General features: G+C 48.2%; 1 protein-coding gene across 4 annotated transcripts in view; it reads right to left on the bottom strand.

Annotated features, from left to right (window-relative positions):
* The window catches only part of PIK3R6 (phosphoinositide-3-kinase regulatory subunit 6), a 745,472-nt gene that overhangs the window by 190,119 nt on the left and 539,294 nt on the right, over positions 1-16,059 (bottom strand). For all 4 annotated transcript variants that reach the window (XM_078654671.1, XM_078654672.1, XM_078654670.1 and 1 more), the window contains one exon: positions 4,746-4,832. In XM_078654671.1, coding sequence (XP_078510797.1) covers positions 4,746-4,832 — 87 coding nt within the window. The remainder of the gene's footprint in view (positions 1-4,745; positions 4,833-16,059) is intronic.

The raw sequence follows: 16,059 nt of genomic DNA on the forward strand, positions 1-16,059 counted from the left end.
TTTAGTAGTCGTGATGCGATTGGGGTAATTGTCGGGCGCCATTTTGGGCATTTTCTCAGCGGTTACGTGCTCGGCAGTGCATTAATCTTAATTAGGAGCTGTCAGGGTGGCCGTGTAATGCATTCCAGATGGTGTGCGCGCGTTCACCATCGAGCAGTGCGTTTGTCGGGCGCGCGTCCTCCTCACGTGCACACAGGCTTCAGATTTAAAAAGCGCTAAGAGAGATTCACTTTCTGCCCTGAAATGCAGAATTGACGTACCGAAACTTTATTTTCTATAACCTCCGCTGTACCGACGTATACAAAATGAAAGATACAAAATAATTTCCCGTTCTAATAAGACAGCCTGGTGTGAGGGGTGCCTTTCGAAAAGGGTATTATGAAACGTAGCGTCCATCTTTAGTGTCTATGGAAATATTGGTTTACAGAAGGGGGCAAGTCGCTTTTAATGGAAGTGACGTTTTTAGCAGGGGAATTGTCAGTGTTTTATGTTGACGTTACAGGAAGTGGTGGTTGCTGCGGCCCTGACCGGAAGTGTGGGGCGTTGCTAGGCCAGAAGCTGACGCGGCGGGCGAAGTGCGGGGCTGGCGAATATGGCGGAAGAGCGCCGGGGGTGCCGGGCGGGGACGAACTTGTAAGCCTGGTGTCACTTCACCGCCGCCGGCCCCTGCTACGTTGCTGGACCATATTGCCCTTCGTCTCCGTTCTCTACCCCGCCTGGCTCTACCTATGGGTCTCCGTCTACGGCATCGCGGACTACCCCGAGGCCGGTCTCATCGTCCTGGCAGCCATCGGTATTGTCCAGGCGCTCACCGTGCTCTCTGGTCATTGGTCCGTGCACGCAGACTGTGCCCTCACCTGCTTCCCGGTAAGGCTTGTGTACAATTGTCAGTGAGAGACGTGATTGGTGTTGGTGCTGTGACATATGTCAATAATGCTGTGCTGCAGCTCGGTGAGCGTGCAGTGACAGCTGTCAAAGCTAAGGGTGCGCCTGAGTTCAGAGCGAAGCAGTATCAAATTACACCTGTTAGTGACAATGTTTCAACGCGCAATGCAAATGCAGTTTCGAAACTTCTGTCCAAAGTTTCATTACAGTAAAATGGAAGGCTTCCTCCCAGACTGGATTCTTTCTCTGGCTCCCTAAAGTAACAAAGTGGAACGAGTCTGAGGCAGCCGCGATGCATAAAGAGGAAGCCAGAGATGTTAGTACATACCCTAAGCATAGCGGGTTGTTTTGACGAGTTGATTTTCTCAAAGACACCCATAAAGCTGCCACCATGACTCCGTAATAACTATATATCACTATTAGTAGTGAGTAGTGTAGTGAGTAGAGTAGTGAGTAGAGTAGTGAGTAGTGAGTAGAGTAGTGAGCAGTGAGCAGAGTAGTGAGCAGAGTAGTGAGTAGTGAGTAGAGTAGTGAGTAGAGTAGTGAGTAGAGTAGTGAGTAGAGTAGTGAGTAGAGTAGTGAGTAGAGTAGTGAGTAGTGAATAGAGTAGTGAGTAGTAAGTGCAGAGTAGTGAGTAGAGTAGTGAGTAGTGAGCAAAGTAGTGAGTAGTGAGCAGAGTAGTGAGTAGTGAGCAGAGTAGTGAGTAGTGAGGTGAGTAGTGAGTAGAGTAGTGAGTAGAGTAGTGAGTAGTGAATAGAGTAGTGAGTAGTAAGTGCAGAGTAGTGAGTAGAGTAGTGAGTAGAGTAGTGAGTAGAGTAGTGAGTAGAGTAGTGAGTAGTGAGTAGAGTAGTGAGTAGAGTAGTGAGGTGAGTAGAGTAGTGAGGTGAGTAGAGTAGAGTAGTGAGTAAAGTAGTGAGTGCAGAGTAGTGAGTAGAGAAGTGAGTAGTGAGTAGAGTAGTGAGTAGTGAGTAGTGAGTAGAGTAGTGAGTAGAAAGTAGTGAGTAGAAAGTAGTGAGTAGAAAGTAGTGAGTAGAAAGTAGTGAGTAGAGTAGTGAATGGAGAGTAGTGAATGGAGAGTAGTGAATGGAGAGTAGTGAGTAGAGTAGTGAGTAGAGTAGTGAGTGCAGAGTAGTGAGTAGAGAGTAGAGTAGTGAATAGAGTAGTGAGTAGAGTAGTGAGTAGTGAGTAGAGTAGTGAGTAGAGTAGTGAGTAGAGTAGTGAGTAGAGTAGTGAGTAGAGTAGTGAGTAGTGAGTAGAGTAGTGAGCAGAGTAGTGAGTGCAGAGTAGTGAGTAGTGAGTAGAGTAGTGAGTGCAGAGTAGTGAGTAGAGTAGTGAGTAGAGTAGTGAGTAGTGAGTAGAGTAGTGAGTAGAGTAGTGAGTAGAGTAGTGAGTAGAGTAGTGAGTAGAGTAGTGAGTAGAGTAGTGAGTAGTGAGTGCAGAGTAGAGTAGTGAGTAGAGTAGTGAGTAGAGTAGTGAGTAGAGTAGTGAGTAGTGAGTAGAGTAGTGAGTAGAGTAGAGTAGTGAGTAGGACATCACAGGCAGCAGCTGTGCAAGCTTCTTACACTCACAAGGAGACCACAGGCAGCTGAGGTGCAAGCTTCTCACACTCACAAGAAGGACATCACAGGCAGTAACGGTGCAATATTCTCACACTCACAAGGAGATCACTGGCAGTACACACCACATGAACACACTCCATAACACATAGCAACAATACATTGGCATTTACGATGCCATTAGCTCAAACTCAAATAAATCCGAGCCCGATTGCACTTCTAATGCTTGTTTACAATTCTGGTGGGTGCCCCAGTGGACACTCGGGGCTTCACACTGCTGCCACTTTTAGGGCAGTAGGGGCCCCCTTACCCCAAGGCCCGCTGCCCCAGCCGGCTCCCTAGTCAGAACCATACTGGGTGCTGTTGAGAGTCCATAGCTTTCTTTACTTCTTTTGCTCCCACCTGGGCAGGAGCAGCATTTCTTTTACTGCTCCTGCTGGGCGAGAGTAAACATGTGTTCCTTATCCAGTCGAGTGCAAGCAGGGTATGCCCACACTCTACGGGGCGGGAAACCAGAGTTTTCCAGGGGTGAGTCCGTCGGGACAATGTTAAGTACTGGACCCCGGGGGTGGTGTCTCCAGGGCAGATACCGGCTCGAGGAGGGAGGACGTACAGCCCCGTCCTCTTTTTAAACAAATTTGGGCTTGGAGAATGGGGTCCATGGGGCCTGAACAGGCTCGGGGATGGGGCCCCACATTCACTTTTTCTCCTAAATGAGTTGCACCACCCAGCCAAGCCTTAACCCAACTCGGAAGGTTAATTGTTTTAATGTGTAGGAGCCCATGCTTTATTTTTGTTTTTGCAGCATGCCAATTGTTGCCAAAATTCCTTTTATAAAAATGTGTTTTTATTGGCTCCAGTTGGGGGTACGGAGAGGAGTCCCTCCACTATATTTCTTTTTTTGTGCCTTTTTCTAGGACTCGGGACGGAGTCCAGAGTCCTAAGTAGGCTGCTGCCACATCGTTGTTGATGTGGTGACCTACAATCAAATCTTGCCCGGAGATCTGTCGGCCCCATGTATCCTCTGTGGTGTGAAATATGTAGTGTTTTTGAGATTTAATTGCTCCAAAACTACTGAAAAGATTTACACTAAATCACAGAAAGCACGCTTTCTGGACCAGGATATAGCTTACTGGCGAATTTGGTGTAAATTTGTTCAGCCATTTGGGCTGTAGCTGTGTCTAATTTTCCTATGAAAAAAAATAAAAAGGGAAAAAAGCATTTTGGGATCCCTCCCTTTTTTCGGTCCTCGCTTGACGGATCATCCCGAAACTTTCCAGGAGGGAGTGGAGTTCGATGAGCCTTTTTTTGCAGAGTTTTGTGAAGATTTGTCTTATGATGCCAAAGTTATTGGCAAACCAAATATTGTGTATCCTATGGAAATGTGGTGCTAACTAGAATAGCCCCAGGGAAATTCTACTCTCTCTATGTATCTTGTCTTTTCTGGGTCACAGAGATGCCACCCTGGGCGCAGTTACCATGGTGCCATTAGACGTTTTTGCATTCAGTGGGTTAGGCTCAAACTGAAGGTAAACATTATTGAGCCCTTTCAGATGTTGGCCGTAGGCTTCTCCAACAAGTGGCTCGTGAGCTACTGGTAGCTCTCCAGCTGTCTATAAGTAGCTATCTTGTGTATCCCCCAGCCTACTAAATTATAATGTTTTGTTTGGTTAAATGTATATATATGTACATCATGTGAAAAACGTGTATTGGTGATGAAAATCTGTATTTTCTGAACTAATAAGCTGATATTTTGGAGCTAAAATGGTTGAATTTGAAAAAAATGTACACAAAGCTATTTTATTGAAAAATCATATGACATTGGGGAGACCTACTATTAATATAATTACCTTGTTGTAGGGGTATTTCAACCATGGCTTTTACGTATTACCTACGTAGAGGCACTCCACATTGACAAGGTCTTTTCTGCACAACTACTGGCCTGATGAACTGAGGTGATCACTGCTGGTAATCTTGTATATTGTGGCAACTAATGTAGTCTGGTCTCATGTAGTCACTATTACAATGCTAATGTTAGTAGCTCGGGATGACTTTCATTGATCTTAAGTAGCTCTCATTACAGAAACAATTGGAGACCCCACTTTCCTCTTGCTGACTTTGTTGCTGTGCTGTGTTTTCTTCTTCTTCGCTTCCTTATGTTTGTAATGCATCGTTGATCCCCCTTATTGCTGCCCAGCAACAGGACAGTTGTGAAAAGCCATTTGAGAAGATTATATCAAGTAATTTCAGTTTGTGCTTTAAAATGATAAAGTCTAGATTGAAAAGTTAGATATCCATACTCACGAAACTGGTCATCCTTTTTCCACAGGTGAAAGCTAATATCCGGATTGGGTAGTGGGACATTTGACAGGCCTCCAGCTAACGTTCCACCTGTGGAATATGTAAACGACCAGTAGATTAAAAATTAATACAATTTGGTTGTTAACTATGAACACAAATGCAGGCTGCATCGAACACTGTCTAACTTCAAGAGTGGCCCAATCCAGCGTGTGGGGCCCTTAGGTATTTCACAAATATCATGGAGTTAAACATAAATTGAGCATCAATGGTGCGAATTATGCAGCTTTCCCACTTGCTTATATAGTTTCTGTACGCTAAAAGAACAGAAATTATCTTATGGATTCCTGACACCTTGAGATAGTCTCCTTCTGGGTTTTCACGTCTATGTTTGGAAACTGATGAAGTCTGAAATGTTGCAAACCTCTTTATGTTTCCCAACCTCTCCCTACAGATTGACACAATCCTTAATTAATTGCCCCCCAGTGTTCAAATCCACTTACTGGTTCCATATTCCACTGTACCTTCTTGCTGATCATGTCTGACCACACGCCAGCCTGCTTCCTCGCATTCCATCCTTCTAATCCACTTGGGTCACCTTTCAATACGTTCCCTCTTGGAAAAACACCTATGACGTAACCTCTCACTGGACCTCTAGATTGATGAAGCCCCCCATGGACATTGTACGTAGACACCATACATATATTGATTCAATGCACCAGAAAGGATTGTTCTAAAAATTAACTATATTTCATTTAACATGCAAACAGAACTTAATAGGCAGGACGCAGTAGCTCAACAGAGTCTATTGAAACGTGTCATTCCAATAGAATTATCTCAAACACCTACTGAAGTGTGACGAGCAACATGACACCCACCATCTAATGTGTGAATGCTCCAGTCAACATTCCTGCACCCCATCTTTTTGGACTGCCTTATTCATAATTAGCCAAGAATAGAATGGTACCCAGAAACACTGAACCACTTGAAATTCTAAGGCAATCTGCGCTAAAGGCAACAGACTGTGTGAAAGATGGATAGCGTTAGTGCTGATGTGAGGTCGGCCATTTTGAATCAGAGTCAGCACGCGGGCTAGGGAGGCAAAGCCAGACCACTGAGGGGCCCTTGACAAACCTCCACTGGGGGGGCGGGCCAATGAGCTGGCACCTGGCAAGCCCGGGAAATCGCCAGACACGGATTGGGTCGAATGGTTTGAACGACCCAATAGGCAGGGTGTCCCCTGTAGGCACACCAGGACTTAAGGGCGTATGGGCCTCCCCCTACTCCCAGAACATGTGCCTTCGCCGTTGAGTAAACTGCGCTATTGGATCATCAAATTGGAGGACCAGAAAATCATTGGCGCAGATATCGCTGGAGAAGGAGCGCCATGACCGGGTTGCCTGAGCTCCTGAGAGTAGAGCAGCAGCATGAACCGAGCGTGCTACCGGACCCAAAAAAGCAAGCAGAGCGGGAAGCAGTAAAGTGAGCACGCTGCCCAGCAGCAATTGAGGTAAGAAAGCAGGGCAGCGGCGGGACCCTTGCGCGTTGCCAGATCCAGAATAACAAACCGAGCAGGCAGCGCAGTTGCGGCCCGTGGAGGGAGTTCCGTGGGGAAGAAAGGCGGGAGAGGGGCAGGTTGGGGGGTAGTAAACACCAGAATATGGATGATTGCAGGTAAGTAAACAATTAAATGAATAAAACGAATTTCGTAGCGCGCGCTGCATCGTATTTTGCAATACAGGGCGCACACCAAAATTCGTTGTATTCATTTAATTGTTTACTTACCTGCAATCATCCATATTACGGTGTTTACTACCCCCACCCGGCTCCTCCCCCACCTTTCCGCCCCACGCAACTAGGGCAGCGGCGGAAGGGGAGCACGCTGCCCGTGATGAACTGAGGCTGGACAGCAGGGAAACGCCGTGAGCTAAGCACTCGCATTGGTGGGCGGTCGGAACACCGTATAGTTGGGGCAGGAGCGTTGTGACACCGGGCCGAGAGGATAAAGGATTGGAGCGGGCAGCGGCGTTACTGGGGAGCATGCTGCCTGTGATTGAGTGAGGCAAGAGTGTCGAGGGCAACCACTGTACCGGAGGGGAAGACAGCGGCGGTACCCCTGGTATGCTGCCTGCTCAGAGGAAGACGGGATGAATGGAGCGCAGACCCGGTTCAGCTGTACTGACCACGCCCAGTCTACCGGCAAGGTCTTTCCCTTAAAGGGGTAGGAAAAATGTAAGACTTAAAGGGGCAGACAAACTGGTTGTGCCCTATTTGCAACGAGGTTACAGCAAATCAAGAATAGACAACAAAGGTAAGTCGTGTGGGCTCTAAACCCCAAGGAATGTGCGAGCACCCAAAGTGCTGCAGTTGCGGAGGAACATGCCAAGGGGCAAGAGTGCCCGGGCCCGGGCCCGGGCAGAGGGTACCAGAAGGGAACAACGTAAGCCCGCCAGGTGCAGGAATGATGTCACGGAGGGCTGCGGGAAACCATTGCCAGCAAAACATGGAAGGATCAATGAAGGTCAATACGAAGTACCAGAGGTGGATGAGGACCTACAGGAACTGCTAGGGAGAGCGAGAACCTTGGTGGCAAGCAGAGGCAAGGATTGGGTCAACATGCATATGTCAGAGGCACCACAACTGGATAAAGCGAGGCGGCCGGTGAAGGCTAACCCCAGGAAGGCCAATGGGTCTCAGCAGCAAGATCGGTGCAACGGAGGCCCTGCAGCCAGAATGACGGCCAACGGGGCATGACTTCCTAGGAGTCAGCGGGGACGGTCAATAGCAGCAAGGAGTCCAATAACTCACACATCATCCTCAGATAGAGTTTAAGACAGCGAGGAAGAAGTAGACCACGGTGCGGAGGGGGCGCCTGTAGCCATTATGGAGGCGGCCCTGAAGCACACAGCGCGACAGGTCAAAGGACAAACAGGAGGTAATGGTGAGCAAACTGCGTGCAGCGCGTTTGGGGTCAAGGGTCTGAGTAATGGTGGGAGCGCTGGAATTGCTGCTGGAGTTACAGAGAGCAGGTTAGTTACCCATGGCCAAACAATACGTATGCCAAGCATGGAAGCGCAAGGGAGTAACGCAAGACTAGGGGTCGTGGGGCATCCAGGTTTGTGCAACACAGGCATAGGGCAAGGGGGACCCCCTTTCAACTGGTCACCAAGGCGGCCTTGGCCAAGTTCAGGAAGCGCAGCATCGCAGCCTGGCCATGCTCATCCTTGGCTAGGCACATGGTTAAGCAAAGGGGGCGGGGGACCATGAGTACCGGCCCCGGGTGGGGGGGGGGTTGTTGTCGGAGCCGTCTGCGCAGGAGGTAATTACTGCAAAGAATACATTTACATTTTTTCACTACTGGAAGTGTTCCAGGCAGGGTTGGACCTTGCAAAGAAAGAGGAGGAAAGAAGGGGGAAAAAGGAGACAATGGGTGGAGCACAATATTGAGAGCTGGCTCCGGGCATTTAGAACATTAGCCAGTGTATTTGTAGAGAAGTTTCCCCAGAACACAGCAGCACTGTTTCTACATGAACAGAAGGTGCACCAGACACAATAGAAATACCAAGGTGATGCCTGGCTCCGCTATGACGAGGATTTCAGGCTAAAGAAGCAAACGTGCCCGTGCATCAATTGGGATCATCACGATGTCGAGGGGTACACTACGCATATGGTAGCAACCAGTGAAGGAGTCCGGAGCAGGGATATGTTGTTTCAGGGAAGCAGGCAAAAAGGGAGGCAGGAAGGGATTCTCCATTATGGTAAACAGAAGACATTTACCTGGTGGGTGGGCAGGAAAAAGCCACAACTCCGCCTCGTGGAAATATGACTGGGATGAATGCAAGTGGGGACAGTCATGCAAGTTCAAACACGCCTGTGTCAACTGTGGGTGGGCACACACAGCCATCGAGTGCAGAAAACAAAAAAGGCAAGGGGAGGCAAAGAATGCAAGTAACAAAAAGTAAGAAAGCAGAAGCGTAGACTCCGGTAACGGGAGGAGAATTTACCGGGCACCTACCCACACCCATCAACAACTTTGACCTTGTTAAAATTGCTAAACGACTACCCCAGACCAGAAGATAAACAGTTGCTAGGGTAGGGATTGTTAAGGGACTTTAACCGCATGCGTGCGGGCGGAATTCCGCCCGTACGCTGAGAATTTGTAAAGCGCATGTTACATGACGAGCTGGGCTCGTCATGAGCGTGCGAGGAGGCTACCTCATGACGAGCCCAGCTCGTCATGAGCGTCAAAGGGGTTAAGATCCCCTACCAAGGCCCGCTGAGTCCGCAAACTAGCCAGAATTTAAAGTCAGTCAAGGACAATCCAATAGTGGCCAGGGAGAAGGTTGACAAAGAGGTCCACCTAGGGTGAATGGCTGGCCCCTTTACAGAACCCCCATTAAACAATTTAGTGGTATAACCCTTAGGGTTGGTGCCTAAGAAGGAACCCCGGCAATTTAGACTAATCCACCATCTGTCATACCCATCTGGGGAGTTGGTGAACGATGGGCTGGAGCAGGATAGTTGTGCTGTATTCTTTGCCACCATTGATGACGCCATAGACCGAATCAGGGCAAGTGGGAAAGGGTCCATACTAGCAAAAGCAGACATCGAATCAGCTTTCCGGCTGCTGCCAGTGCACCCCAAAAACTACCACCTACTAGGCTTCAAGCTGGGTGAAGGGTACTATTACGACAGGTGCTTACCGATGGGTTGCGCCATCTCCTGTGCGTATTTCGAGGCCTTTGGCAGCTTCCTTGAATGGATCGTAGGGGCTCACCACCCAGCCTGGGATGGGTACACTACCTAGATGATTTCCTGTTTATAGGGAAACCAGAGACTACAGAGTGTGCAGAGTTATTAAAACAGTTAACAGCGTTGGCCAGGGAGATAGGTTTAGCACTGGTGCACAAAAGAGTGCCCCACCACACAGCTGTCTTTCCTAGGAATAGAATTGGATACAATATTGGGCGTGTGCAGATTGCCAGCAGCAAAAGTGGAGGAGCTGAGACACACAATAGAGGGGATGCTGGGGTGGAAAAAAGTGACGCTAGGAGTAGTACAGAAGCTTGGGGGCAACCTCAATTTCGCAACCAGCGTGATCCCTGCCGACAGGCCTTTTGCTAGGCGTCTGGACTAGCCAACAAGAGCGCTCGCAAAAAGACATCACAGGGTCAGGGTGAAGCATGGAGTGAAGGAAGACTTGTGACGGTGGGCTACGTTCCTGGTGGACTTTAATGGGTCATTGATTGGAGGGAGCCGTGGGTGACGGCGGAACAATTGGAACTGTTCACAGATGCAGCGTCCTGGCCAGCGGGGTGGCACAAGAGAAGGGTCATCAGGAACCTGGCCATGTTGGAGCTCTTCCCAATCATTGTGGCCTTTTCGTTGTGGGAAAAGCACCTCGCCAACAGGCAAATCACACTATGGGTGGACAACCATGCAGTAGTTCAGGCTTTGAAACTGGGATCGGCGCACTGACCAATAGAGGTCCGCCTTCTCAGGCATCGGACGGGTTGCCAGCTGAGGTCCAAAATCGCGGTCAGGGCACATTCCAGGTATTGAAAATACAGTGGCTGATGCACTATCTCGATTTCAGTGGCAGAGATTCAGGGACCTCTCGCCACATGTGGACCGCAAGGGGACAGCAATACCAAACGAGCTGTGAAACCTGATAGACCTGACTTGAGCATGCTGGTAAACTGCACACTAGCCCCTAAGACCGCATCCAAGTATCGTAAGTGCTGGGAAAATTTTAAAACAATAACAGGATCCCAAAAAATTGGGCAGGTGACCAGTAGAAATGTAGAAGCATGCATACAGTGGGCCTTTTCAGGCAAGAAGAGTAGATTATGGGCACAGAATCACATTAGCACAGTTGCATATTATGCAAAATTGGCAGGCATAAATGACCCGGCAAACACTTTTTACTGCATGGTAGCCATTAAGGGCTCGGGGTGCCTGCAGCCCAGAAGGCAGGACAGGAGAGTAAGCATTTATTATCTTTTAACTGTCTGCCACCAATTTGGCAGCATTGCGTGATTCCGCGATTGATTATATGTACATATAGCCATTACCGCCGACCAACTACCACGTCACAGTCCGTACTGCGCCACTATTTTAGCATTATGGTTACTACACGGACACAACGGCATTTAAGCACATAAGATACATGTGCATTCTGGGATGCTAATTTCCATTCATTATGGTGTTTGTTTGTATTGTTTTATGTCCTTTCTTTTTACAGGTACAAAGCACAGAGGGAAGCACCCTCTTACCCATATTGCACCTTAGCAAGTGCAACACATAAGTGGGTCACTTACACTCAATTCCTGACCCTGCCTTTTTTTTTTAAATCACTTCACGAGCACTTCACACATTCATTGGTCCTGAAGAAAGCCAGCTCATTACCTAGGCCTGGCTGAAACATGTTGACCACACAGGATGTGGGAGACCATAGATAACTCCACAACACATCCATTGCCTTGTTTTTAACACTGCCAAGGGCCCACTAGTAAAATTACCTAGTATAGGAATTGGGACCAGAGGACTGTTTTTAATTCACACTCACGCTATCACTGCACACTCATTCACCATGAAAACCAGCTCTGCTGTAAACAGGCGCTGAAGCACACCCGGGACACATTCGGTGTCACTGGGTGGAGCCCGATGATGAAGCATGCCACCAACTAGGTTGGTGGGTGAGGGCTTTCAAAAGAAATAATATTTCTTTCTTCCGTACAAACACACTATCCTTATGCCATTTGAGGCTAGTTCCCATTGATAATACACAGGACTGGAGATGGCCCATAGTTTTTAGCACCTTACGGCAGATATTGGAAGAACTGGGCCACATCTGCAAACAAAGACATGAGATGTTGCTCTTCCGGGCGGCTTTTTCACTCACTTTCTTTGGGGCTTACATGGTCAGTGAAATGGTTGCAGAGGCCAGGTTTGAGGTGGCAGAGGCAGCACGTTTGAAGAGGGGGGACCTACTGATGGAAGACTGCGCCATGACATTATTCCAGCGCAGGTCGAAGACAGACAAGGCTGGCGCAGGCAAGCGCACGTGACTACATTGCATGGGAAACAGCAATTGCTGTCCAGTTTGTTGCATGCAAGAGTACCTGAGGCACTCAGTACAAAAGGAGGGGCTGCTACTGTGTCATAAGGATGGTTCATACCTCAGCCGGTTCCAATTTAATGGAGTCCTCAAATTGGCAGTCAGGGCAGCAGGGCTCCCACCGGAGGAGTTCACACCACACTCCTTTTGCATAGGAGCAGCCACAACTGCGGTGGTTTGTGGATTGGAATTGTGTCACATCAGGCAAATAGGCCGATGGGCATCGAATGCCTTTTGGGGATACATACGCCACAACCTAATAAAAGTTTCCTTACCGCAGGTTCCCGAGGGCCGGAGTGCAGGGTGTGGATCCTGGGACACTCTTATGTTACCAGGGCGCAACGGTGGGCAACGACACAGAGAAACAATGAAGGAATGTGATTACATGACACAAAAGTACACTGGATGGGAAGCCGGGCATGAGGTCGGAGGAACTGCTGCCTGCCATACAGGAGGGGTACAAAAGGGGGTGGTGATGGACGGAGCATCTGAACCAATCAAACACTCACACCCAGTCAAAAGGAGGCCATACGGCACGAGGAAAAACCGGAAGCTGCAGTGATACACCTAGAGGGTAATGACTTGGCCAACTTGGAACGCAAGGACTTAATGGGTAGCATGATCCCAGGACTGATGGCAGGGGCCAGACTCTTTAAACCTGCAGACCTAATTTGGTCTGAAATTATACCACATGTCCATTGGAGGGGGGCACTGGACATAACAGCAGTAGAAAAATCTAGAAGGAAGTTGAATTGCACCATGTTCAAAATATGCATAGCGAATGAATGGGACTTTGTGAGGCATGACCTCATTAATGTTAAAGTACAAGGTTACCACGACAAGGATGGGGTACATTTGTCAGAGTTGGGCATGGAGTGGCTCCTCCTCAATATAGGTGGTGCTCTAGAGTCACTAGATTTCAAGTAAAGGAGTTGGGTATGAGCGAGGGGGGAGCTGCCTGAGGTCGAGAAATCACAGGCACTGTGGCAGAGACAGCACAGAGGGACAGCAGTCAAAGTTGAGTAGCCTAAGTGGAGCCGCTCAAGCCTGTGTCCTTGGGATGCCTTACAGCAGGGGCACAGGGAGCAGGCAATAGGTCAGCAGATGGCGGACACATCACTTGCAGCCCGGGCTAGGCATGAGGGCCGCCCACAACACTTTGCAGCAAGGTGTAGTCTAGAGGCTGCAAAAGGGCTAGACCCGTTGATAAGAGGCATTCACTCAGGGCTGTCAAAAAAGGGGTTGTGCTGTTAAGTGAGGAGGCAGGAATGACATGATTGATTGAAATTGAAATGGCATGTTTGTTTATGACAGTATGTAATAAAAGCTGCGGCCTCTTGCACCATCAACGAATTGCGATATTTGTGGCATAAGGGAAGATGGGGGTGCATAGGTTGCATGCAGGGGCTGGAAGCACAAGGGGCCGGCCACAAACCGCTACTGGGGGGCCGGCCAATGAGCAGGCACCTGGCAAGCCCAGGAAATTGCCGGACACGGATTGGGTCGCATAGTTTGAACGGCCCAATAGGTAGGGTGCGATACAAAAGGGGATGATGGACGGAGCGTTTGAGCAAATCAAACACTCACCCCCAGTCAACTGATCTGGGTTTAATCCATCACCATTCTTTAGCCCACTCAGCCACCCCAGTTCAGACATGGCCATATGCAAATCAGTCTGACCCTGTGCCTCATGGGAACAGTCCAGCCCGAACTGCCAAACCATGTCTTCTCTGGACCGGAAACAAGCATCCTGGGACCGGTTTCGGATTCATACTGCTGGACTGTTCCCATGAGGCACAGGGTCAGACTGATTTGCATATAGCCATGTCTGTACTGGGGTGGCAGAGTGGGCTAAAGAACGGTGATGGATTAAACCCAGATCTTTTGACTGGGTGTGAGTGTTTGATTGATTCAGATGCTCCGTCCATCACCACCCCCTTTTGTACCGCTTTTGGCCGCCATAAGTGTGGCAGGGTATGCTCAGACGTGAGTCCCTTGCTCACTTTGCCACTGGATTCAAGCAAGCCGGGCTGAAGACTGCTGGAATGCCAGAAAACGGTCCTCTGAAGCTTGTTTCCGGTCCAGGGAAGACATGGCTTGGCGGTTCGGGCTGGACTGTTCCCATGAGGCACAGGGTCAGACTGATTTGCATATAGCCATGTCTGAATTGGGGTCGCAGAGTGGGCTAAAGAACAGTGATGGATTAAACCCTGATCTTTTGACTGGGTGTGAGTGTTTGATTGATTCAGATGCTTCGTCCATCACCACCCCCTTTTGTACCAATTGGTAGGGGGGCCGCACCAGGACTTAAGGGCGTGGGGCTGTCCCCTCCCCCCAAACCTGTCTCTTTGGGATGCCTTACAGCAGGGGCACATGGAGCAGGCGACGGGTCAGCATAGGTCAACAGAGGTCGGACACGGCACTTGAAGCCTGGGCCAGGCATGAGGGCTGCCCACACAGTGCTTATTTTGAGCCGCTGCTTTCCGGTGCAAAGTACCGGCAGGTAATTTTTGTTTTTTGTTTTATATAGCGCGAACGAGACCTGAGAGATCAGGTATCAGAGCGCTTTACATGAGCACCAGTTTTGTTACAGAAGAACACATTCATTTTTGTTAGGCACAGGGGGATTAAGTGATTTGCCCAGAATCACAGGATGTTGAGCGTCGTTGCCAAGACTCGAACCCGGTTCCCCTGCTTCGAGGTCGACCGCTCTAGCTGTAAGGCTACATCCTCTCCTCCTTAATTGGTTTCCGGTGCTCGGCACGGACACCTAATTGTCAACACCATACATAGAACTGTATACCACCTGGTGGCGCTGCTCATCTAATTTAGAGATGAGCAGAACAATTGTGTTGTATTGTAATTGCATTTATATAGCGCTTACTCCCCTGACGAGGTGTCAAAGCGCTTTTTTGGCGAGTAGCACGCTACTCCGGGACCTACAGAGGATTAGTGTTGAACTAGTATAGTGAAATATGCAAGTAAATTTTAAGTGGTGGATAGGTTAGTCAGTTATTTGGATTCAGAAGGATAAAAAGGTTTGTCTTTATATAGCGCTTGTTACCCCTGATGGTTGTTGAAGCGCTTTTCTGGTGAGTAGCACGCTACTCCGGAACTCATAAAGGATTAGTGTTGAAAATTAGTATAGTGAAATATGAAGTAATTTGAGTGGTGGATCTGTTATTCAGTCATTTGGATAGAGAAGGGTAGGTGGGGGATAGAAAAGGGAAAGAGGCTTGTATTAATATAGAGCTTGCTACATCGTGGTTTGAAGCGCTTTTTTGGTGAGTAGCACGCTACTCTGGAACACATAAGGAATAGTGTTGAATTAGTATGGTGAAACATGAAATTAATTTGAGTGTTGGCTATGTTAGTCAGTTATTTTGATTGAGAAGGGTTGGGGAGGGCTAGAAAAGGTAAAAAGGTTTGCGTTTATATAGAGCTTGTAGCCCAGATGGGGTTTTAAAACGCTTTATTGGCGAGTAGCACGCTACTCTGGAACCCATAAAGGATTAGTGGTGAATTAGTATAGCGGAATATGGAATTTGAGAAGTGAACATGTTAGTCTGTTATTTTGATTGAAAAGGATAGTGGAGGGATAGAAGCGTGAAGGATTTTCTTTTTTGAGGTCATAGCAGTAGGAGGAGGCTAGATTGATAGATGTATAGGGTAGTGCATTGGAAAGAAGTTTGAGATGAGTCAGAAAGTTGGGCTAGAAGATATATTGGGCGAGTGTAGGGTAGAGCATTGGAAATGCTAAATTAGAAGGTGACAAATATATAGATCCATAATTACATTGAAAGTATATAGATGCATACAGGAGGTAAGAATATGTAGATTAAAGATATTGATAGAGGCACAGGATGAGAAATAGGGTAGTGCATTGAATATGCTTTTTCAGGAGAAAAGTAACAGACACACAGATCCAAGTACATGGAAGGTACATAGATACACAATGGAAGAAAGTACATGTAGACCAAAGATGATTACAAAAAATGGGGTTGTTTAGGAATACACTATACATTAAAATTGCTAATACTTGCCTCCCCAGGCATTCCTTTAGCTTTGGGGACCTGTAATAATCTGAACTGTCGCACTTGCAGGCGAGAGAGATGTTTAGTAGTTGTTTTGGCAGCGTTGACGAGGCCGATGGGTGGTGCAAGCTGCAGTGCCCTCCTGGTCAGAGCTCGGGCACTTAAT

This window comes from Lissotriton helveticus, chromosome 7 (assembly GCF_964261635.1).
Source record: "Lissotriton helveticus chromosome 7, aLisHel1.1, whole genome shotgun sequence".
In the NCBI taxonomy this organism is placed as follows: domain Eukaryota; kingdom Metazoa; phylum Chordata; class Amphibia; order Caudata; family Salamandridae; genus Lissotriton; species Lissotriton helveticus.